The sequence below is a fragment of the Myxine glutinosa genome, chromosome 10 (assembly GCF_964187855.1).
Source record: "Myxine glutinosa chromosome 10, kmMyxGlut1.1, whole genome shotgun sequence".
In the NCBI taxonomy this organism is placed as follows: Eukaryota; Metazoa; Chordata; class Myxini; order Myxiniformes; family Myxinidae; genus Myxine; species Myxine glutinosa.
The window spans coordinates 94,553,805-94,579,870 of record NC_136270.1 but is presented as its reverse complement, the minus strand read 5'-3'; the positions used below and the strand labels follow the sequence as shown (position 1 = coordinate 94,579,870).

Sequence of the window (26,066 nt, the reverse complement as noted above, 5' to 3'; positions counted from 1 at the left end):
GATTCTGATGAAATGGTGGTGGTTTATGTGTTCTCTGACCGAATTGATTAATAGTTTAATTTTCTTATGATTATTGTACACCGCTCCTTTCCTATGCCATCTCCAGGCATTGCAAATCGTCATTGCCGGGCACCAAAGGGGGCTCGGCAGTGACGCACGCTGAAAGAGAGTACTCAGTTTTCACTCTGGTTTCTTGTTTGTTTGTTTTCTTGGTTGTTTGTTTGTTTGTTTTCTTTCTTGGTTGTCCGGACGATATCTCAGCCATCCTTTGAGCTAGGAAGCTGAAATTTCGGCACAGTAGTGAGCAAGTCCTTTGTCAAATACGGTATTTTTTGTTTTTTGAATAATCAATTAATTGAGGAGTTATTTAATTATTAGCGTTTAATTAAGTACTTATTTAATTAATTAAATTTCATTTCTCTTCTGACCATTATTAACTCAGGCACCTTTTGAGTTAGGAAGCTGATATTTGGACATGCCAATGACCAGGTGATTTGGCTGCAAAGGATATTTTTGATTTATTAATTAATCAATTAATCGATTAATTATTTAATTATTCGATTAATGACAAAAAATTTTTTTTTTTTTAAGTTACAGATTCTGATGAAATAGTGGTAGTTTATGTGTTCTCTGACCAAATTGATTAATAATTTAATTTTTTTATGATTATTATTTATTTATTTTCATTATTAATCATTTATTTATTTTCTTTCTCATTTGGCCAATATCTCAGGCACCTTTTGAGCTGGAAAGCTAATATTTGGACATGAGTGACCAAGTGATGTGGCTATCAAGGATATTTTTGATTTATTGATTAATCATTTCATCTATTAATTATTTATTGATTAATCGATTAATTATTTATTGAGTAATCAATTAATTATTTAATTTTTTATAAATGACTTATTTAATTAAATTTCTAAAAGATACATCTTCGGATGAAGCACTAGTGGTTTAGTTATGCGATTAGCCAATTGATTATGAAAATATTTTGTGATAATCTTTTATTGATTTTAATTATACAATTAATCAATCAATTAGTGTACACCCCTCCCTCCCAATGCAGCCTTAATGAGCTGCACTGCGGTATTGCCGGGCGCCAGAGGCGCCCCGGCAATGCCGCGCTGCAGCATATTTAATTATTTGGCATGGGGCGGTGTACTTTGAATGTATGTGTACTTGTTATTTATTTATTTTCATTATTAATCATTTATTTATCTTCTTTCTCATTTGGCCAATATCTCAGGCACCTTTTGAGCTGGGAAGCTAATATTTGGACATGACAGTGACCAAGTGATGTGGCTATGTAGAAAATTTTTGATTTATTGATTAATCATTTAATCGTTTCATTATTTATTGATTAATTGATTAATTATTGATTAATCAATTAATTATTTAATTTTTTTTTTTTGACTTATTTAATTAAATTCCTAAAAGATACATCTTCGGATGAATCACTTGTGGTTTAGTTATGCTTTTAGCCAATTGATTAAGAAAATATTTTGTGATAATCTTTTATTGATTTTAATTATACAATTAATCAATCAATTAGTGTACACCTCTCCCTCCCAATGCAGCCTCTATGAGCTGCAATGCGGTATTTCCGGGCGCCGGAGGCTCCCCGGCAATGCCGCGCTGTCGGATATTTAATTATTTGGCATGGGGGCGGTGTACTTTGAATGTATCTGTTCTTGTTAAATAATTAATCGATTAATTGATTAATTGATTAATTAATAAATCAAAAATAGCTTTTGCAGCCAAATCACCTGGTCATTGGCATGTCCAAATATCAGCTTCCCAACTCAAAAGGTGCCTGAGTTAATGGTCAGAAGAGAAAGGAAATTTAATTAATTAAATAAGTACTTAATTAATCGCTAATAATTAAATAACTCCTCAATTAATTGATTAATCAAAAAAAAATAGCGTTTTTGAAAAAGGACTTGCTCACTACTGTGCCGAAATTTCAGCTTCCTAGCTCAAAGGATGGCTGAGATATCGTCCGGACAACCAAGAAAGAAAAAAAAAAAAAAAAAAAAGAAAATAAGAAAACAATACAATACACACCACAAATGTATGGATGAGACTGGGGAATTGATTCAACACACAAATAAAAACAGAGCGTGAAACAACAACAGAAAAACAGACAGAACCAACCGGTGTGGAATTCTTAGCTTTAAAAAGTTTCAACGAAGGAGGGAAGACCCAACAAATCAACAAGCTCTGACCCAGAAACAGAACCCAAGAACATCAAGTGCAACAAACTGTCAGTGAAACAGTCAAAAGATAGTAAATTGTGCTCAAGAACATTAATAAGACTTCTGTGTATTTTACCATCAATACATATTTTTGCATTTTCAATTCACATTTGTATTCTCAACAATCTGTTCAAGTCATTTATCGATGAGATTGCTGTAATACCTATAAAGAGCTGTTGAAAGAATACCTTGAACTTTTTACGTATATAATAAAGAATCATAAATATTGGTACAGAAATAAATATGTATTCCAATTTTAACTTCAACCAAAGATTTATCTTTCAGAATTGGCTAAGACAATCAAAAAGATGGAAAGTTGACGTCATTCACTGCACCTGAGGATATTGCTCATGTCCCTGATGATGAAAAATTTGAAAGTCCCTGAAGAGAATAAATATGTTTACAATGATGCTCTCTGGTGACATTTACTTCTTGTGGTGATTGTATTTTAAACCCTCTTCCACGATCTATATAAATGATTAAATTGTAAGCAGTGTGATCTTAAAGTACACCGCACAAGGTAAGCAAAATGTCGTATGTTGGAGTCAATATTTACTTTTGTAATTATTATTTTATAGTGATAAAAATTAATTATTGTGATGTTCAGACAAAGTTCATTGAAAAAGGGAAACCAATGATACAGATGCATGGTCCAGAAATATAAATGTTTTTTTTATGTTGGTGAAGTGTAAGGTGGAACATTTTCATGATGTATTCATTGGTGTAATTGGCCCTTTTATCTCCAGGTACAGCATTGATGGAGGACATCATGTTTGAAGGAAATCAATCATTGCCACCCAACGTGTTCCTCCTCGCCCCTATCTTCCAGGAGCCGGCAAGCATCAGACCATGGGCTTTTGGTGTTTTATTCGTCATCTACCTCGTCACGATCACACTGAACCTGATTCTCATATTGATCATTCTCTGTGAAAAAAAGCTACACAAACCGGTCTACATATTCCTCGCTCATTTATTGATCATGGATATTGTTGGTTGTACAACAATAACGCCTCGTCTGATGTACAGCATAAATGAAAGTAACATCATTACAAAACCTGCCTGTTTTGTTCAAGTCTTGTTTATTTCATTCACTGGAGCGATGCAATCTTACATACTCAGCATCATGGCCACAGACCGCTTCCTGGCAGTTTGTCATCCTCTTCGCTACAATGTCCTGCTCACCAACAGCAGAGCTCACAAAGTGATCTTGCTCACTGTTTGCTGGTCATCTCTGCTTGCTGGTATTTTTCTTGTATTATTGATTGGACGAACATTTTGCAAATATCCAGAGATTCACAAGGTAAGTTGTATTAACATGGCTGTGGCTAGACTTTCATGTGAAGATTTCACCATAAACAGTTTATATGGGATTGCATGTACTTCTCTCATCACTGTCACTCTCATCGCCGTGTCCGTTGTCACGTACACCCGCATCTTGTATGTATGCCTACATTCTGGACCATCTTCAAAGGGGAACAGGAAAGCCCTGCACACATGTGTCACTCACTGCTTGGTACTTTCACTCTCTTTTTTCTCCAATATTTTTCTTTTGATTTCCTTGCGTATGTCGTCTTCGAGCTTCTTCCCACAATATTTACAACACGTGAGTGATTCCTTGTTCTATCTGGTTCAGCCTCTCGCCAATCCAATTATCTATGGAGTGCGAACCGCAGAGATCCGCCGCAGCCTCACGCGATTCACAAATGTGCGAATCTTTAGGAATAAAAATCATCTCCTTGCATAATTATCCTGATTCACAATCATCTGTTTTGAAGCAACTTAATTGTGTGTCTGATGAATAAAAATCTACATATTCATTTCGTACAAAACAAAAAACACCATTAGAATACAATTTTTCTTTATTTCTTATTAAAACTTTTGAAAGATTTCGTCTAAAAACTTTAGATAGCAAATGAATTTATGTTCTAACTTAAAAAACATAGTAAGACATTTTAAGTTTAATTTTTTGGTTTGTGGTTGATTCTTTACGAACAAAATCAGATAAACTTCTCTCAGATGAAATAAACGCAACTTATAAATACAATCACTTTTGTGTCTCCAGAAAAAAAACAATTCATTCTCTTCCTGCTCATTTTGTTCAAAACGTTTTTGTTATGAAGTGTGAGTTTGTACAAAGTAGCCAAATGATGGTGTTAATAGGCACACAAATTACTTTATCCTCCAAAGCAGATTTGTTATACACATTCATATTTATAACCATCCAGTTAGGTCTGTGCTGCACCATCAATGTGGATACAATCTGTGCATACACCGATAAAATGCTTCTTCTGAAAGATATTTTCTTGGGCTCGAAATCATTTAATATCGCATCTCATTTGAAACAAATTTGTCACTCAAGTGGTATTTTTGGTGCATGCAGTACCAGAAAAATTAAATATCGAACAAAATAATAAATCACTGCATGAGGGAGAGAGGGTATGGTTGTGTTTTTATATTTCACAAAGGTTTTTATATTTCACAAAGGGATATCCTATGGTGGATACAAAGGTAATTTTGTGATCTATTTGGGAGGGTTACTTGGAAAGCCAAGATGCCCAAGAGGTATGCACACACGGCTTTAATGTCGGAGGAGAAATTCACCAGCACTGATCATTGATGGAGGTGGAAGATGTCACCGTGTCTTTCACGAAGAGCAGGTGAGTTATCGATAACACCTGAACAAATTACAAAGTCCTATCATCCTCATTCAAATGTCAGGTCTGACCATCCCATTTGTGAAATAATGGACCAAAACAAAACAAAAGCGTTCCCTGGCCAATCCCACATGGTGGGAATAATTGTGGGATTCAAATATATAGCAGTAGAAATACAGATTTGTAACTTATTTAGACTTCAACAAAGGGTCAAAAGAAAATCTATATTGACAATATCATGATTCAAAACAGACGGAGTCGGATTGTTGAAACTTGTTTAAAATGTTGGATTGTTGGAACCTTACCAGGTGCTGATTGTGGAAATGACGACGTTTTACTTGTCTCAAACATTAAAACTCAAATGGTTAAAGCATTTATGGATATTGAACAGATTTGATGTTTCAAACGTCCCAGATCAACAAAACATAAAATCGTCAAATTTCAAGAGCTTCTGGAAAAAGAGAAGAAGAAACACCGGAACGACAGAAGAAACACCAATGTACACAGGTAGAAATGAACAATTATAGAAACAGTTTGAAGGAAATACCGTAATGAAGAACCAACAACTCTGTAAAATTACTTTCTGTAAAATTAATCACTAAAATTAATGAAGAACCAGCCTGGTGTTGGCTTCAAGGTTAAGGTTGATGTCTTTGGATCTTTGGGTCTTGAATTTGAGCCCCTGTCGTCCCGTTGAAATAAAACAAAGCGGGTTGAATCAGCCCGTGATCTTTCCGAGGTCGTCAAAATGAGTTACAAATTACTGGTGGTGACAGGGGCACTGCATCGGAGGCACAACGGTGCGACCAAACTAAAAATGATGCAACCAGCAGCTACAGGCTACATACGAAAAAACAACAATGAAGAACCAATAACTCTGTGAAATTGTTTCTACTTCAGTTTTGGAGTTTGAAGAAAGCAGAGATAAAGTGTTGCACTCCTGAGTTCATTCATGTTACAGGTGTAAATCGTCCATTTTTATGACCTCAGATGCTTTCATGTAGAAGTTTCTTCCCCTCGGTCGTTTTTCCTTCAAATGTCCCTCTGTTGTGTTCCTTTAACTTTCTGTTGGTGTGTTTCCCTCGTTTCAACTGTGTTCAGGTATATATGACTTTACCTTAAATTACAGCAATCTTCGTGATGCTTTGCCAAAGTCTAAATAACCCAACCGTTTCTGGGAGACCGAATTTATTTTCAATACCGAGAAGTGAATGTGGAAAGGGAAAGCACCAGAGTGGATAATGAACCAAATGATTTGACATGAGAAACAAGGGAACAGCGAAACAGTCAATGAGACGTAAACACCAAAACAAACAGGCAAATCTAATCATGTGAATGAACAAAATTAAATTAAATCTGAGCAAACACCAGGACATTGCATCCATTTCCACCCATCTCACATTGTGAAAGTGAATTATCAGACAACTCTTCGCTTTTAAATCAGTAAATGCTGTTAGTGTTGATATATCCACGAGGATGCAAAGCTGTATTTGATGTTTGAGAACTTGTGACATTCATATCGCTTAAATGCTCTTTTATAACATTGAAGTGCGTTACATATTTGACAAATTTGTACAAGCGACATCATTGAGATATTGTAATATTATGGGAGAAATTTGTTAATTATATAAAGTGTCCAATCCTGTAGAAAGGAGTTTTGACAAGACAGCATTGAATTGGAATCTTAAACATAACTGATTCAAATGACGTCACGAGACCAATATTTATTCTCTCCATGAGTATCAAACCTCTTCAGTGAGGTTGGGTCGAGTTGGAAATGTTCATTCAAGATGGAAAAGTAAGACTGACAAAACTGGGTTCTTGAAAGAGTGGAAACGATTCAATTACGTCACTATTATTACCTCTGCTACCGAAGGTGGATGGAGCTTGTGTTGTCACCCCTGTCTGTTTGTGTTTCGTTCTGTGAACAGGATATCTCGTAAAGTTTTGGACAGATTCGGACGAAATGTGCTGGAGATGTTGGGTGTGTGACAAGTACGAAATGATTAGATTTTGGGGAACATCTGCATTCGAGAATTGTTTAAGTGTTTCTTCATCATCGAGTGATCGGGCAAAAACTATATATAGCATGATATTTCAAAAGGTTATGGATGAATTGTGACAAAACTCGGTGGATGAGTTGGGAAAGTGATGAGAACCAGCCGATAGACTTTGGTTCAGGTCTGAATCCAGATCTGGTCTCGCAGTGGGATATACAGTACAATGCAAACTGTTCAGCAGGGCGGAGGTTTGCACTCCACCGAGTGTCGTTCTCGTTGTGATTACTCCCGCCAGGGAGTAATACATTCGATCGTGTCCGTCTGTGTGTGCGTGTGCGTGTGTGTGTGTGTGTGTGTGTGTTTGTGAACAAGATATCTGGAAAAGTTCTGAACGGATTTGGATGAAAGTTGGTGGGATGATTGCCCTTTGGATAAGGAAGAATTGATTAGTTTTTGGTGAAGCTCAGGATATTATTCCGGATCCAGGAATTTTTTGAAGGATTGTTTACCATTGGAAGATAGGGCTCATTTTTTTTTTCCACATTATCTTCTATATATTCTATATTTAACATTGTGATATGAAAATAGTTTTCATATTTGTTGTAAGTGTAGTTTAAACTCGTGGTTATGCGTTAGAGTGGTGTATTTTGTTAGCAGCGTCGTCTTCAAGGTTTTTTTTTTCTAATAAAGACATATTCTGTCATTTTAAAACCACCAATGTGTGTATTAGGTTTCCCCGTTTCATAAAATGTATCGTTTGATACGTATAATGCTTTAAAACTGTTTTTATTTTTAACCTCAAAGAGATATAATCATTTACCTCAGCGAATGTCAATCGCGGTGTCAGTATTTGATGAACTTATAAAGACTTCGGTGACTTATAAGAGTGACCAGAATGTGCACAGGATTCTTCCCAGAATAATGAGTGGTCGCATTAGCTCGTACGACTTAAAATGAGCGAGTTTTGTTTTCACGTTTGGGCCAGTTTTACATGTTGTATCCCTAAGGAATGAAACGAACGTTTGCCTGGCTTACAATTTTATTTGAAGTCACACATGCTTCAAAATACACTCACCTATATGGAATTGAACGCTGATTCCGAAAATGTAAGTGAATACTTCGAGGGTACATAAATATATCCTCGGCCCTTCGAGGCCGAGCTGTGACAAGGTACCTGCATAGATGGGGTCTCATAGTCTCGAGGACTGGGGACAGTAGTGCACCCCACGTGGGGGAATGGTAGTGTGACCATTCCTCCCATGGGGGGGCCCATGAGCATTAGTTTAGGGGGATGGCAGTGTTAGGCCCATGGAGGGGCCATCAATAGTTACCTCCATTGGGCACCGAAGCTAGCCGAGGGAGGGCTAGGATAATGATCGGGATTTAGAAAGACAGTAGGGACTGAGATGTAAGTAGTGACACCTGAACTGTAGAGGGGACGTAGCGAGTTTAGGTGGTTTAAAAAAAAGGGTGTGCATAGTTTAAAGGGACAACGAGGGAAGCACGAGTGCAGGGGAAATTAGGTAGATAGATGATGCTGTGTGTTTGATGATGCTGTGTGAGTGAGAATAAACAGAGTTGTGTTGTAGTGTGGCTTGAATTGTGTTGAGGTGTGTGGAAATAAATGGTGTGCAAGATAAATGGTGTGGAATAATTGGTGTGGAATGCATGGTGCGAAGGATTGAATGGGGGGAGTGGAACCCATTCACGAAAGTCTGGGGGGGGGGGGATAGTTGAAAGCGAGGTAGAGGGCATAGGTAAATTGCGTGGATATTGACACCTGTGGTGCGGGTAGTGGAAAGTAGTGTTTTGTGAGGTGCAGGAGACAGTGACATGTCTGGGCGTGTGGCTTAATTGGTGAGTGTGATTATTGAGGCACTCCATCACTGGAAGCTCGTCAGCCAGGTAAGGCCGCAGGTAGGCTCTGGGAGCCGGTTAGGTTAGTGAGTGAGTGGGGCCCTCGGATCCAAGGGAAGGACCTGGGTTGCCCAATGCCAAGGTGGGCATCGAGGGATAAGTGCCAGGGAGGGCCTTCCCCAGTTAGAGTAGTTGTAAGGAACAGGCAAGCTCGGGAGGCGGCTTCAGTGACGGAGGAGCACAGGTAGGTAGACCTGCTGGTGGAGCCACATGACCCAGCCCCGAAATTGTGCGAGGGCACAGTGAGAAAATTCGTTGGGTGAGACCCAAATCAGGAGGGCACCACAGTGTGGGCAATGGGAATTCGGGTTCTTAGAACCACATAGTTTAAAGAGGCCGATTGGCAGGGTACGACCCCGGGTAGTTTAAATGAGTAATGCTATTAGTGCAGTTAGGATATGAGATCCCTTCGCACCATCCACAGCCATTCACCGAGGAGGACGAGCTTCACACCAATGCTCTGTAAGCCGTTTGGGTAGTGAGACGCATCATGACGTGAGTGGGACATTGTTTTGTTCCATCCCTTCCTTCCTGGGAGGGATTTGGGGACGAATTTGGAGTTAGAGGGGGATATGGGAGACAAGACGGAAAGACGAATTGTAAATACAAGGGGGGCTAGGGTAGTGTAGCCAACAGTGGGGGGGGGGGGGGTAGGGACGGTTAGGGACGAGCTTGCTCCGCTCACTCTGCCGCGTCCCTCGCACCACACCATGTATGGTGGTGCCTGGTCACCTTGTTTTTCATTTGCCACTGTCTGCTTTTCCTTTTGATTGTTGCGCCTTGTCGTCCCTCCCCGCCCCAGAACCATTTGGAGGCCGACCTATGCAGCACCTTGATGCCACGTCATTTGCACCTCTGGACCACAAGCCTTGTGCCCCCGCACCTCTGCTGTGCAGCATCTTGCTGCCAAGTCAATTTGCAGCTTCGGACCACCTGTTGAGTGGCACTGACGCCACGCAGTTGGACCACGTGACGAGTGGCCCTGCTGGCAAATAAAAAAAAAGTGTGTGCAATTGTGTGCCATTTGTGAAGATGTCAAGATTTAGATGGCCCTGATGTTTCAAATGGCCTGTATGCCGGTCAGGGCCAGCCGGTTTTTTGTTAGCCCACACACACAAGACAAGAAGATGCAAGATGCACGCAGCAAGTGCCTTGATTTCCTTCCTCCAATTTCTTTCCTCAAAGTGCAGGTACTGGGTCGTAGTATTGTAAATAAAGGTTAAGTTCTGTGCTTGTGAATATAAGAATGTGCCCACTGGCTATGTGTTTAGTTTACAAAATTCCGGAAATACTCGGATCGTTGTGGTTGTGAGTCTGATGGAGTAGCTGCTTAACGCATTAGGAGGGACATATCTAGTGTGAAGAATGTCGCACACATGGGTTAGAATAAATATTTGGGGGATTACATCTATGTGTCACATTAAAGGTGACATTAAAGGTGACCTCTCTGTGTCACATTAAAGGTGTATTAGTTCACCCTCTCTTTTGCTCAAGGTCATCTGCCAGCATCTTGGAAATCAGCAAACATTACCGCTTTACACAAAAAAGGTGCAAAAACAGATCCTTGCAACTACAGACCAATCAGCCTGCTCCCAATTATCAGCAAAGTCATGGAATCCATCATTGCTTCAGATATCAAATCCTTCCTCTTCTCCAATGGCTTGATCTCTGATCATCAATTTGGATTCAGACCAGGTCATTCTACTCTGGACATGTTGCTTCTGCTGTCTCAACAATGGATGGAGGTCCTCAATGCCAAACAGGAAATCAGAGCTGTCTCACTTGACATATCACGTGCCTTCGATACAGTCTGGCACCCAGCTCTGCTCACCAAACTCACCTCCTATGGTATTCAGGGAAATCTCCACTCATGGCTTGCGGATTTCCTCTCTGGTCGTAGGCAACGTGTGGCCCTGAATGGATTTCTCTCATCTTCCCTTCCTGTTCTGGCTGGAGTTCCCCAAGGCAGTGTTCTGGGCCCTGTGCTATTTCTGGTCTTCATCAATGACCTCTCCGACTCTCTGGAAAATCCTCTCTATCTCTTTGCTGATGACTCCACTATCTGCCGCTCCATTCCTCATCCCTCAGATCGGCAGTCTGCAGCCTCCTCACTCTCTGCAGACCTGGACAAAATCACAGACTGGTCAAACAAGTGGAACATGTCTTTCAATCCTGACAAATCTCACACTCTTACAATGTCTCTCCGAAAGGACCGACTGGACAACCCTCCCATCTACTTTCTCAACAATCCTCTCCAAGAAGTTCTGTCGCTCAAGCTTTTGGGTCTCACTATCTGCCATGATCTTTCTTGGGAAAACCACATTTCCAAGCTGGCCTCCAAAGCCAGTCGCCGACTGGGCATCCTCCGTCGTGCGAAGTCCTTCCTTGGCACACCTGAGCTCCTCACCACATACAAGGCTTTCATCCGCAGCTCAATGGAATACTGTTCCCCCCTCTGGGCTGGTGCTCCTGCCTCACACCTTGCTCGGCTTCACGCTGTTGAGGCCAAAGCTTTCAGAATCATTGGAATCTCCTGCGATGTAGTCAACTCCGAGGGCCTTTCACTCACTCACCGCAGGCAGGTTGGTGGTCTTTCTGTCTTCTACCGACTCCTCTCTGGCCTTGCTCCCCCAGCTCTCTCTGTGCTCTGTCCCCCAAATATTCCTTCAGGTCGCACAAGATCTGCCTGCAACCCTCTTATTGTTAAACTGCCAAAGTCTAGGCTCTCTGCTCACCTTCACTCTTTCATTCCCCTTTTCTCCCGCCTCTGGAACAAACTCCCCCACTCCATTCAATCCCACTCCTCCCTCCAGGTCTTTAAAACAGCTGTTCACCACCATCTCTTATCTTCCCCCATCGAAAACCTTGATCTTTTCTACCCCCGGTAATTCACCCCAGAGTCCTTGCAGCGTTCATATGTTTTATTCCTCTCCCACTTCCCCCCAAGTCCTCCCGATGTCCCTGCTCTCAAATGTTGTGTTTGTGTCCTTCCCCCTCTCTCCCCATCTTGTCTGCCGCTCCCCTTGTTTTTTTGTGTTTTGTGTGTCGGTTTGTCTTTTTTGTGATTATTGTTAGCTCTTTCACGAGCCTCGATCTTGTATACAAAAAAAAAAAAAAAAAAAAAAAAGGTAAAAGTAAATTGAATGCCAGACTCTACCGGTCGTTCCAACAGAGGTCGACTCTCGACGAGTCTGGTCAGAGAGGGGGATAGTGTTGTGCTTTTTGGAATAAAGGCAACCCCCCTTTTAGTTAGTTGCACCACAACATGTAGCCTCAATTAGCCAGTTATTTCTTATTAAATGTGAAGTATCGTCTCCTTCCCAGTGTTCGTATGCGTTGAGGCAGGTAAAGCAAGGGTAGGCCCCTTGGAGCCTGGAATGCCATGTGGGGGGCCTAGGACAAGTCGAGGAGGCCCGAGGGAGGAGCCAGAGGGTGCGGCTGGTAAGCAGCAAACAGCCAATGGGAGCTAAAGTGGAGTGGCCAGAAACGGCGGCCAATGAGAGCTAAAGGGGAGTGGCCAGCAACGGTGGCCAATGAGAGCTAAGGTGAGGGACTGATGAGGGGCTATCACGACACATGACCCCCGGTGGCCAGTGGACGCCCGTGGAACATTCTAGTGGGGCTCCGGGAGGATATAAGACCCGGCCCGGACCCCCGAACTCTCTCTCTCTCTGCTGCCCCTGTCCTCCCTGGCTCTGGTCTCTCTTTTGCCCCCGCTCTCTCTTGGGATTCAGGCTCAGGCAGGACGAACTCTCTCTGGATTTGCTCGCTCTCTCTGCCCCCGCTCTCTCTGAACGCGCTCCCTGGACTCTGACGACCTTTGCCTGGACTACCTGCACGTGTGCTTTTTGCCTCGCTGGCTTTGGGACACACTGCGTGGATTCCCGTTCATGCACGTCTGAGGTCGACGTCCCTGCTGCGAACATCCTTGGCGGAAACGCCCAACGAGTCGTCCAGGGCGAGCTGCACTAAGTGGCCGCAATTTGTGCGCGTCCTCTTCTTCCGCCCCTTCCCCGAACGAGTCAGAGGGCCCTTGTCTGGGAAACATAAGTAAGGACTGTTAAGTTTCTCTTCTGTGTCTCTTTTCTCTCACTAGTGTACATTTGTGAATAAATATGTGCTTGTTTCCAACTTGGCCGTTTTCGTCCCTTCACCATTGGCCTCACATTGCACGATTTAAAACCGCTCGATATGGTTCATAGTTATTAACGGCACGAGTTACGTGACACGCAAACCGATCGGTGTTAAAGACCAGTGTGACTCGTGTGAGGTCCAGCCCCTGTCCTCGCGGCGGCGTGTGTATCGAAGGTACCCGGGTTGTGACCGGAGACCCTTCCACACGCTCGCTGCGGGTTTGGCGGCTGGAATTGCTCAGCAATCCGCCCCCACGAGTGTAGAGTGGGTGGCGGCCTCGTGGACTCGAAGCTCAAGGGGGAGCAGTGCTCAATCCCCCCTCAGTACGTCGACAGGCTCGAGATCCGCTACAATATATATGTATGTGTGTGTGTGTGTGTGTGTGTGTGTGTGTGTGTGTGTGTGTGTGTGTGTGTGTGTGTGTGTGTGTGTGTGTGTGTGTGTGTGTGTCTCTTCCATAACTCCACTCCAAAATATTTCCTGATGTTAAATTGCATCTGCCAATATTTTACCCAATCAATTGAAGCAACAAGATCTTTCTGAATCTGATCACCTCCCCACCTCCCTTCAACCACCAATCTGCAAATTTAGAAAGTCAACTCTTATCTCCTCTTTCCAAATCATTGATGTACAGCCGTGGCCAAAAATATAGGCACCCTTGCACTTTTTTCAAATAACTCACAACTCACAATACAAATGGGTCATAGATCATGTGCATACAATTTCAGATTTTTAGGATAAGGAATTTAATTAAAACGTTTTTGCCTAGTGTACCACTTCACCTTTGATGTAATCATTATCATGCTTTTGTTCCCCCATTGGGAGTACTTGACAAAGTGCCAGGTTTCACATTTTCCAGTCACAATTATCATAAACACATTCTGCATGGGTGTCACTCCTACCCTGAAAGTTTCGTCCCAATTGGATATGTGGTTGCTGAGAAAAACGAGGATTAGCCCGTACGAACGGACAGGCGGACAACACGAAAACATAATTCCTCCGGCCACATTCGGGGATGGAGGCATAAAAAGAAATGGCATTGACAAAACGATTGACACCCTGGACTTAATATTTGGTAGCACAGCATTTGGACAAAATAACTGCAGTCAAGCACTTCCTATAACCATTAATGAGCTTCCTCCACCTCTCTACTGGTAGTTTGTCCCACTCTTCTTGTGCAAACTGCTCCAGTTCTCCAAGATTTGAGGGTGCCTTCTCCCAACTGCTGTTTTCAGATCTCCCCACAGGTGTTCAATGGGATTTATATCTGGACTCATTGCTGGCCACTTCAGAACAGTCCAGCGTTTTGTCTTAAACCATTCCTGTGTGCTTTTTGAAGTGTGTTTGGGGTCATTGTCCTGCTGCCAAAACCATGACCTTCGACGAAGACCCAGCTTTCTGACACTGGGTTGAACAAATGAACAACGCACTGGCTCCAAAATGCCTTCGTAATCTCCTGATTTCATGATGCCATATACAGTGTACACATTCAAGGCACCCAGTGCCAGAGGCAGCACAGCAACCCCAAAACATCACTGAACCTCCTCCATGTTTGACTATCAGGAAGGTGATATTTTCTTTGAAGGCTTAATTTTGTTTTCTGTAAACATAGAGATCATGTGCTTTTCCAAAAAGCTCTCATTTGGTCTCATTTGTCCACCGGACATTCTCCCAGAAGGACTTTGGCTTGTTCAGGTGTGTTTTTGCAAACTCCAGTCGGGCTTTCTTTTGTCTCTCTCAAAGCAGTGGGGTCCTCCTCGGTCTACTACCATTGAACCAACCCCCTTTCAATGAGTTGGCGGTGGATGGTGCGAGTGGAAACTGTTGTACTTTGTGTCTGAAGGTCAGCTTGAATCTGTTTGGCAGTTTATCGAGGTGCTTTCTCCACCATTCGAACAATCCTTCGCTGCAACCTTCGATCAACATTTCTCTTGCGGCCACGTACAGGGCGGTTGTTTACAGTGCCATGGGACTTAAACTTCCGGATAACATTGCATATGGTGGACACAGCAACATCAAGGTCTTTGGAGATGGACTTGTAGCCTTCAGATTGTCCATGCTTGGCTACAATCTTGTGTCTGACCTCCTGAGACAATTCTCTGGTTTTCTTTCTTTTCTCCATGCTCATCGCGGTACACACAGTGACACAAAACAGAAGATTGACTACTTTTCTCAATTCAAACGGGTTGAATGAGTGATTTCTATATTGCAGGCACCTGCAACTCACCACGGGTGAGTTCAATTCCAAAGTAAAGGAAAATCACCTGCTTGAAATCTAATTATTTCGAACAACCTCTAAAAGGTGCCAGTATTATTGTCCGGGCCATTTTAGGATTTCCGCGTGGAATAAATGAAGATTTATCCATTTTTTCAGCTTTTTTTGTTTTGTTCCACTGCAAACCAAAGAAATACATACACAACATGACCAAAATTATGTGGACACTGGACACCCCTTCTAATTAGTGGATTCGGCTATTTCAGCCACACCCATTGCTGACAGGTATATTGTCACGTTCCCGGGGTGAACACCCCTGGGGATGGATTAGCCGAGCAAGCCTAACACTCCGAGGCATTCAGTCAATGATGGAACACTCGGGGAAATATAAAAGAACAAAAGTAAAAATGTTGTGTATTTAGCTCCGAGCGGCTCTTGAACACCATCGGGAATTATCACAGGTCCCGCGCCTCTGCGTGGGTAAACGCAGGCCTCAGTCCGCAGTTCGCTCCTCCAGCCGCCGGGCACGAAGCGAGCAGGCCGCGCCCATCCACTCGCCGTCTGTTCCACACAGAACTCGGATGACGCACCAACGTTACAATGTCCATCCTGGCCAACTCACAAAATTCACCCTTAAATTTTGCATCTAACCCACATGATTACCCATTCTCCATACACTTGCCAGCCGAGCATGGCCCCATTTGCTCGGCTTGTTCCAAATTTCCCGATTCCATCCCATGGCTCTCTTCCCAAGCCGAGAGTCCACAAATCACAACAGATCATCTGTGGCAGGTCAGGCTCACGCCATCACGTTCCAGAGATGCCCCCATAGTTGTCGGGTGGGCTATAATCCGTCCCTGTCCATGCGGTTCGCCTTGCATCCATAGACCAGCACAGCATGGCAGGTCACCACATGCTGGCTGTCTCAGAGTCTCAGGGAGAGCCTGTCAGGCTGCATGCCTGTGCGGTCACCACATCAGGCCCTTGTTGGTCGTTCGTGGTGCTGCCACCAAAGCGCAACCCACAAAACCTCCCCCTAGTGGTCCTCATGATACACCATACCAGGTGCTTGTGAGAAGCCACCTCAGACCCCCCCCCCCCACCCCCTCCGGAGGTCCTAACCTCAACCAGGCAACCGGGCCGGCCCGAGACACACACTCGGACGGCGCCCCGATGGACAAGGGATTCCACACTCCACCAGACCCCCTGTGGGCCCCAGGCCATGCCATAACATGACACCCATGGTCAGGCCCCACGTCTAAATCCTGCCAGCACAGCCCCAAGCTGGCTGGCATACCCCAATTTCCAAAAGGGCAAATTTTCACCGAGGCCGACCTCAATGACCTCTCCGAATTCTGCAGGCCAGGGACCAACTCCTGCCACGGCTGCCCCAAATCAAATTCCCATATAAAATTTCAATTAAGATTTCCTTTTAAAAATTTTAGCCTCGTGTGTCCAACCGCAGCTGCAGGTAACAACCCCTTCTTCGGGTTCCTCTGCCCCTTCACCATGCAGCTGTTCCAAAATCTCTGTGGGGACCAGCTTTTCTAAGGCTCTATCTTCTGACTCTTCCATGTCCGAATCCAGCTCGGAGCCAAAACACCCCCTGCTGGGTATCCAATTTCGGAGCCTACTGTACCCAATTATAGCTCGTGGTGAGGGTCCCCTCGGTCACTTTAATCTCATCCTGGGGATATGTGACGGACCGACTCACCTCATTCCCCAGACTCTGTTCGACCTGAGCAATCTTTTCATCGATGATACTGTCCAAGACATCCAGCCAATCATTCACATCATCATCTCCAATCAATTCTGGCCCCAACAAGTATTAATCTATGTGCACTGTTACATGTTACGTGCTCCTCCCTGACCCCCTTGTCACAATGTACCTCCGAGCCCCGAGCGGAGCCACGGCAGAAAAATATGTTACTCTGTGTTATAAATCAATAGTGAAACCACACCAATGATTATAAACAAACAAATCTTGTATTGAAAATCACACCAGAATAACGCTACAACCAATAGCAATCAAAAGTACACTTCATACATCTTATGATGGTACCATCAGTGTTACGGATTCGTCACTTCCGCTGCTGTGGTTTTCACCCACTTGACATGTTTCTGATATTATGTATTATTATTATTCTCAAAAGGTTTATTATTCAGGAACAGCTATCTAAAGTTAAAAAGGTTAACTTAAAATGATACAGGAAATCGTGCACCGGAAGAGGTAGCGAGCAAAGTTGGAGAAGACGCGTGACGTCAAGGATATAGCGAGGCTGGTCTACCAACAGTGGCGAGGGAATTTTGAGTTCCTTGAAGGGACATCCGGCGACAGGAATTATCACTGGAGTGAAAAATCTGCGTAGTCAGATTTGGGCGCTGAGATTTCGACGAATCCTCGCCTAGTCGCATCAGCTCAAGTAAGAGCCGTCGGCCATTGTGAACCCCGCGCTTCGGACACCTACATAGGTTTTGCCTTGTGTCATCTTCACCCCAACAACCTACCATTTGTCAGGGATGTGTGTGTGCGACCGCTTCGTCTCCAATTACGTTGCCGTTCGCTGAGTGAGTGGTGAAGGTGCCCCTCTGAATGGCGCCGTTGTACAGTTTCGGCGGGGTGATCACCATTGTCAACTGTACGTGATTCGAATATCGACTGGAGAGCGAGATTCGGGCTTCGACTGGATATCGTTTTAGCGACCGCTGGAGCGAATCACATTCCCCTTGGAAAAGGTTATAGAGACATTGAGGAGTGTCCTTTTCACTCGCTGGGAGCAGTGGGTTCTGACTTTATTGATGGTATATAGAGTGCACTCTTAATTGCCATTTGTTGTACCATTATTCCTGTGTGATTTTCAATATATTATTGGTTCATTTATAATCATTGGTGTGGTTTCAATATTGATTTCTAACACAGAGTAACATATTTTTCTTCCGTGGCTCCTCTCGGGGTTCGGAGGTGTACCGAGACCAGGAGATCATAGAGGAACACGTAATGTCAGCTAAAGGCAGATAACTCACTGCGTTCCAAGTGAGTCAAAAAAAACACTCCTCAATGTCTCTATAACTCAAAGGTGTTCCCTCCTCCGAGTAGTGATGAGACAATGAGGCGATGAGGTGAGTAATGAGGCGTAGGCAAAGCGTAGAGAGTCACGTGGTCCAAATCAAAGGTAAACTGGCAGCGGGATGGGAAGTCCCAAAGGCCCCCTCCAGATGTACACGTTCACAGTTCAATCAGCGAACTGCAATGTAATCCTCAAACGCCGCGTTTGCGCACACACATCCCCGACAGACGACAGGATGGTGAGAAAAGCTGACGCGTAGCAAAAACCTTTTTTGGTGAGTGAAGCGTGAGGGTCAAAATGGCCGACGGCTCTTACTTGAGGCGAAGCGACCAGACGAGGATTCTTCAGAATCTCAACGCCTAAACCTGACTACGCAGGTTTCTCAATCCTCTAGCGATAAAACCTATCGCAGGAAGCTCCTTTCAAGGAAACTCGAAGCTCACTCGCGACTTTCGTTCAATAACGCTCGCTACGGAGCTGGAAGCCACGCGTCTTGTCCCACTTTTCTCACCACACCTTCTTCTTCTTCACCCTCGTCGTCTTCCGGTTCTGGATCCGGTTTCCTGTTTCATTTAATATATTAACCCTTTTTGCCTTTTAACAACAATAACCTTACATTTTAACAACAATAATCGCCGTTTCCTTCAAAACCCAACAATAATAATACATAACCAGAAATGCTTCAAGTGGATGAAAACCACAACATCAGAAGTGACGAATCCGTAACACTTCCCCCCCCCTCAAGAAAGAAAGTTTGAACACAGAAAAAACTTTCTTTGCAGGCAAACTCTCTAAACAAATAAAAGTACACTCACAACCCAAATCATCAATTCCCGTGAGCAACAATACTCAATATTCCCCAAAAATAAAGCAACAAAACTTCGAACAACCCACAGAGATTTCCAAAGTTAATTCACTCTGGACAAAGCGTCAGCCACGACATTGTCCCTGCCCTTTACATGTTCAATTTTCCAGTTGGACTCCTGCAAAGCCAAACTCCATCTCATCACCCTATGATTTGTTACTTTTAGTTTCTTTTGAATGAAGGTTAAGGGGTAGTGATCAAAAATCCAAAGTCAAGCAAATCTACAGCTCTTTTCCCGGGAGGCCGAGCTGAGAACCAGGTTTCATGGTTGTTGGGTGGTGAGGCCTGGAAGTATTCACTACATGGACGCCTTTAGGAATGTGGAGTTCACAGTTAATCCGTGCAGGAAAGTTCACTACATGGACGCCTATAGGAACGTGGCGTTCACGGTTAGTCCGTGTAGGAATCTTGGCTCGGCTGCTCCGCAGCATTCAGTGCTTCAACTCTTCCTAACTTTCATAATAATCACGGTTGGACCGCTTGTCGCTGTAGTCTCATGAATAGCGGTCTCCTTCTCAGCCACTACCCTGATAATCATTCCTTTGGGAGCTGCCGTAACTCTGGGAGCCTCCATAGTAATATCGATTGCGGCCACCACCAAAACTACCTCCACGTTGTCCTCATCTTTAGCCCCCTCGACACCGAGGAAATGCCTTCTCCACTGTGATGGTTCGACCCTCCAACTCCTTGCCATTCAGATCCTTTTCTGCATCTCTGGCGTCCTTTGTGTTTTCAAACGTGACAAAGCCAAACCCTCTTGACTTTTGTGTCTCCCTGTCTTTTATCAGCAGCACTTCCAAAAGCGGGCCATATTTGCCGAAGACAGAGGCCAGAACATCTTTCTTTGTTTTGAAGTTCAGTCCACCGACAAAGAACTTGCCAACCTTGCCTCCATCCCTGACTTGTGTAGCGTTACTTTACATACTAGGCTTTTTAACAAACATCGGGTTACCAGAAACTTGACCACCGGCCAAATCATTCCCGATAACAAAAGATACTCCCTCTACAGGAAGAGTGGCTCGTTGACCTATGGTGACCGGTCCTGACACCAAATCAGACTCTAAGTGGATGACATGAAGTGGAGCTTTAACACAGCCACCAACCCCCTGTAAACGAACAGTAACACAAGTTGCCGTCTTCTCTGACAATGGCAAAATGCCTTCAAGCATCAAAGATTGATGTGCTCCTGTGTCCCTCAATACCCTAACCGGTTTCTGGTTAGTCGAGTCTCCATCCAATGACACAAACCCCTCTGAAATAAATGGTTGGTAACCCTTTTGAGGGCGATTTCTCACATTTGCCATTGCATTCGGAGTTGTACTAGTCTGACTCTGCTCTTGATTTTGCCTTTCCATAGCATAACATCGGGACATCAAGTGTCCAGGTTTCTTGCAAAAAGCACAAGTAGGCCTGGAGGAGAACCTCGTGATCTGCCAATGCATGGCGGCAGCCGTCTGCCTTGAGTCTCCCAGACGATAGGTCTGTATTGGAACCGTAGTCTTCTGATTTCTAGAAGTCGTGGTGTCAAAGTGGACCTCATTTTCATCCCGAGGCCACCCCCATGGATTTTCATTCTCTGCCCCTGATGTACCATAGTTCCCCTGGCTAGGTCTGGGCGAGAAGTTCGGTTTGTGGAACCCCATCCTGTGTGTTAAGGCATAGTCATCTGCCATGGTGGCTGCCTCATACAGCTTTGGTACTTTCCTTTCCTCCAGATGAACTTTTATGCCCTCGTGGACACACTGTTGGAATTCCTCCACCAGGATCAATTGTCGCAATAGTTCGAAGTCTTTCCCAACTCCTTTTGAATCACACCACCTATCAAACATGGTTTCCTTCACTCTGGCAAATTCCACATGGGTCTCACTCTCCCTCCTCCTGGCACTCCGGAATTTTTGCCGGTAAACCTCCGGGACCAATTCATAGGCTTTGAGAATGTGTTTCTTCAATACCTCGTAATCTGCACATTGGTCAATCGGTAAAGCCGAATAAATCTCTTGAGCTTACCCACCAGAACACTTTGCACTGGTATGGACCAGTACTCCTCAGGCCAGTTTAACTGTCGAGCCACTTTCTCAAAGTGTGGAAAAAACTTGGCTACCTCCTTTTCATTGAAGGGTGGAACCAGCCTCACATATCTGCCAACATCCCAGGTGTTCTGACCAGGTGTCGAGCCAGTCGGCATGGATGGTACCTCTCCCCGTTCTTTCCATATATCCAGCTCCTTGAGTTTAATTTCCTGCTGAAGGACCATTTCATGATCCCTTGACTCCCTTTTGGCTTTTCTCTCCTCTGTTTTTTTTTTCCTCTAACCTTTCCTGGAGTTCTCTTTCCACTCTCCTTTCCTCTGCTTGTTTCTCTTCTCTTCTCGCTTCTGCTTTCCTTTCCTCTGCTTTTAATCTTTCCTGAAGTTCTCATTCCTCTGCTTTTAATCTTTCCTGGAGTCCTCGTTCCTCTGCTTTTATTCTTTCCTGGAGTTCTAGCTCCACTCTCCTTTCCTCTGCTTGTTTCTCTTCTCTTCTCTCTTCTGCTTTCCTTTCCTCTGCTTTTTCCCTTTCCTGGAGTTCTCGTTCCTGTGCTTTTTCCCTTTCCTGGCTCCGTAACTGCATCTCCAGTTTCCGGAGCTCCACATTTTCTTGTTCTTCTGGTAACCAATCCCAGGCTACCTCTTCCCATGCTTTTAATCCCACCATAGATTGTATCACCACTGTCTGCAACTCTGCCTTCTTCATATTAGTTCGGGCCTCCAAGCTAAAATGCTTGGCCAATTTCCAGAGGTCCGATTTTACTAACGCTCTGAACTGTGCTTCCCTAGGGGTCACTGTAAACCTCTCTGCGTCAAACTCCATAGTGACTACTGGTAACACCTGTTTGGTAACTGGTAACTACTGGTAACTGGTAACTTCACACAAGAAATTTTTAACAAACAAAAACAAATTTTTTTTTTTTTTTTTTTTGCTTGTTTGTTTTTGGAAAAAAATTGGGAATTCTGGGAATGTTAGGGAATTCTTTCCCGGACTAAATGTAGGAATTTTTTATATATATCCCGGACGCAGACCCAATTGCGAGCCCACGAATATCAATTGGACAAGTCCCCAATTTCTGTTATGGGGTCCTCCCCTATCCTCTGGTCTCGGTTAACCTCCGAACCCCGAGGAAGTCCCCGGCAGAAATATGTGTGGTCCTTGGTTGAAAATAAGCCAATCAATAACGAGTCCACACCAAGGGTTACGAACAAACCACAATGTATTATAAATCCCACACCGGAATCACGACCCCAATTAGTACAGCACTTCACCATATAATTCCTATCTACAGGTGGCACCACCTTATTGAGTCCCTTAACCCCCAAACTCACGGCCCTTTCCCCAATGTCTCTGTACTCCTCCCAGGCGACGTCGATTCGCTCCAGCGATCGTGGAATCAATTTCCGATTCCAATCAGGGGAGGCGTAGACGAACGAACCAACCCGCAGATCACGTGGTCCAATCCCCAGCACGATAGCGGTAGAATGGGAAACCTCCCAAAGACGATTTCTGGTACGTACATGGTTGCGGTTCAATCCGCGAGTCTCCGCAATAACCCTCCAAAAGCCACTGCCTTGTACAGCCGTCCCCGGCACCCTCCCGGAGAATAACGCCCGGCCGACCCGGCACAAAAACCTGGTCACTGCGGGTTGTGCACGTGGCGAAAATGGCGGACGGCTTTCTCTCGCACCCGGGTTTGGAGGTACGGATACTCGGCAACCTCAGGGAGGATACCCGACTACGCAGGCTCTGCAGCAATCCGGCGATCTCCTATCGCACGGACTTCTTTTCAAGGAGGCAAAGTTCCCTTGTACTGAACGTTTGACTGCTCGGTCCGGAGCTGCAATCAGAAACGTCTGCTTACGATCTTCCGCCGCTTCTTCTCCCTCCTGCTCCTTATCTCTTCCGGGTCACGATCCGATTTCCGGCCACATTTTACCAGGAGCGCTTTTAACCCTTTTAACCACAATAAGCATCATCTAGAATCAACCATGACAACAAGAACCACCATAATTAGGGCCGGTATCCGTAACAGTACCCACTTCTCTTTTCCTCCCCTTAAATTTCTAACATGTACCGGCTGATACATGTCATATTGACGAACGTTCGGGAGTAATCCGTCACATTGGAATTTTGAAGCCCTCGGCCTCTTTTCGACTTTTCGTTGTAGACATGGTTTGATTAACGAAAGTCGGATTCTGGGAGTGCGTTTCAGGAACAGTTCTGCGGGTGTTATCCCAGTTGTAGTGTGCGGCGTGTTCCTGTAAATCAGGATCACTTTTGCTACCCTGTGTTGTATCGACGATGAATGATCTGATTTCTTGAACATTCTCTTGAATGTCTGTATGTTCGTTTCGGCCAATCCATTTGAAGAGGGATGGTAGGGAGGGCATAAGGTATGTTCAACACCATTGGATTTCAAAAAAGGAAAAAATTAGTCCGCAATGAATTGTGGTCCATTATCTGAGACTACCTGAGTGACCAACCCGTATCTTGCCAATAAGGATTGTAGAACTAAGGATTGTATTGTGTGCTTCCCTTTTCCTCCCACCTTGTACGAAACTTCTCTTCCCCTGCTGGACTCGATTCGCCTCCGCTGCACCGTCGTTGGACGCCTCCGAAGATATCTGACCCATGTGCTCTCAGTTCGCTTTGCTGGCCATCTCGTCCACCAGACATTTAACCCTGGCCTCCTCAAACGACAAATCCGCCTTGGACAATAAGCTCGTCTGAGTCCGAGACATTTTAGGGTGGAGTCCCGATGCCATCTTGTCTCGTAGGGCTTCGTTCAGAAAGGCCCCAAATGAGCACGGAGACGTGAGCTTCTTCAATCGCACGATGTAATCGGCCGCCGTCTCGTTCTCTTTGATTATTATGTAGGGTGGTTTGAATATGCAGGGTTTTTGGTTATCCAGGGTGGTTTGGTTATTATGCAGGGTGGTTTGGTTATTATGCAGGCTTGCAGGGTGCTTTGGTTATGCAGGGTGCTTTGGTTATGGAGGGTGTTTTGGTTACTATGCAGGACATTTTGGTTATGCAAGGTATTTTAGTTATGCAGGATGATTTGGTTATTATGCAGGGTGTTTTGGTTATGCAAGGTGTTTTGGTTATGCAGGGTGTTTTGGTTATGCAGTGTGTTTTGGTTATTATGCAGGGTGTTTTGGTTATGCAAGGTATTTTAGTTATGCAGGATGATTTGGTTATTATGCAGAGTGTTTTAGTTATGCAGGGTGTTTTAGTTATGCTGGATGATTTGGTTATTATGCAGGGTGTTTTGGTTATGCAAGGTATTTTAGTTATGCAGGATGATTTGGTTATTATGCAGAGTGTTTTAGTTATGCAGGGTGTTTTAGTTATGCTGGATGATTTGGTTATTATGCAGGGTGTTTTGGTTATGCAAGGTATTTTAGTTATGCAGGATGATTTGGTTATTATGCAGGGTGTTTTGGTTTTGCAGAGTAGTTTGGTTGTGTGTTTCGGTTATGCAGGATGTTTTGGTTATGCAGGGTGCTTTGGTTATGCAGGGTGTTTTAGTTATGCAGGATGATTTGGTTATTATGCAGGGTGTTTTGGTTATGCAAGGTATTTTAGTTATTCAGGATGATTTGGTTATTATGCAGGGTGTTTTGGTTTTGCAGAGTGGTTTGGTTGGGTGTTTTGGTTATGCAGGATGTTTTGGTTATGCAGGGTGCTTTGGTTATGCATGGTGTTTTAGTTATGCAGGATGGTTTGGTTATTATGCAGGGTGTTTTGTTTTTGCAGAGTGGTTTGGTTGGGTGTTTTTGTTATGCAGGATGTTTTGGTTATGCAAGGTGGTTTTTGTTATGCAGGATGGTTTGGCTATGCAAGGTGGTTTGGTTATGCAGGGTGGTTTGGTTATGATGAATGATTTGGTTATCGTGGGCGTTTTGGTTATGCAGGGTGCTTCGGTTATTATACAGTGAGTATTGGTGGTTATCATGCAGGTTGGTTTGGTTATTATGCAGGGTGGTTTGGTTATTATGCAGGGTGCTTCAGTTATGCAGGGTGCTTTGGTTATGCAGGGTGTTTTAGTGATGCAGGATGATTTGGTTATTATGCAGGGTGCTTTGGTTATGCATGGTGTTTTGGTTATGCAGGATGTTTTGGTTATGCAGGATGTTTTGGTTATGCAGGGTGTTTTGGTTATGCAGGATAGTTTGGTTATGCAGGGTGGTTTGGTTATGCAGTGTGGTTTGGTTGGGTGTTTTGGTTATGCAGGGTGGTTTGATTATGCAGGTTGGTTTGGTTATGCGGGGATTTTCTTTATCCAGGGTGGTTTGGTTATGTCAGGTGTTGGTTATGCAAGGGTGTTTTGGTTATGCAGGGTGGTTTGGTTATTATACAGGGTGTATTGGTTATTATGCAGGGTGTTTTGGTGATGCAACGTGTTTTGGTTATGCAGGGTGTTTCGGTTATTATGCAGGGTGTATTGGTTATTATGTATGGTGGTTTGCTTATGCAGGCTGGTTTGGTTATGCAGGGTGGTTTGGTTATTATGCAGAGTCTTTTGGTTATGCAGGGTTGTTTGGTTATGCAGGGTGTTTTAGTTATGCAGGGTGTTTTAGTTATGCAGGATGGTTTGGTTATTATGCAGGGTGGTTTGGTTATGGTGGGTGTTTTGGTAATGCGGGGTGGTTTGGTTATTATGTAGAGTAAACGTCAACATAGGCCAAAGGTCAACCACTTTTTTTGAATTTCTAAAATCCTCAATTTTCATCAGATTGACTTGGAATTTGAAAGGGATTGTCATATCAGCGAACTGAATTCAATCACAAACTATTTTTGAGATCAACATCGGCCAAAAAGGTCAACATCGGCCAAAGTTGAACCACTTTCTTTCAAATTTCTAATGTCCTCAATTTTCATCGGATTGACTTGAAATCTGAATAGGATTTGCTTATCAGCGTACT

General features: G+C 43.9%; 1 protein-coding gene and 1 long non-coding RNA gene across 4 annotated transcripts in view; both read left to right on the top strand.

The window, feature by feature from the left end:
* Positions 1 to 26,066, top strand: part of LOC137433946 (uncharacterized) — a 737,502-nt gene that overhangs the window by 370,929 nt on the left and 340,507 nt on the right. The gene's annotated exons all lie outside the window — the stretch shown is intronic.
* Positions 1 to 26,066, top strand: part of LOC144894115 (olfactory receptor 52N2-like) — a 49,877-nt gene that overhangs the window by 21,882 nt on the left and 1,929 nt on the right. The window contains exons 2-3 of the mRNA XM_078786203.1: positions 3,002 to 3,692; positions 3,834 to 3,960. Of these exons, the coding sequence (XP_078642329.1) occupies positions 3,002 to 3,692; positions 3,834 to 3,960 (818 nt within the window). The remainder of the gene's footprint in view (positions 1 to 3,001; positions 3,693 to 3,833; positions 3,961 to 26,066) is intronic.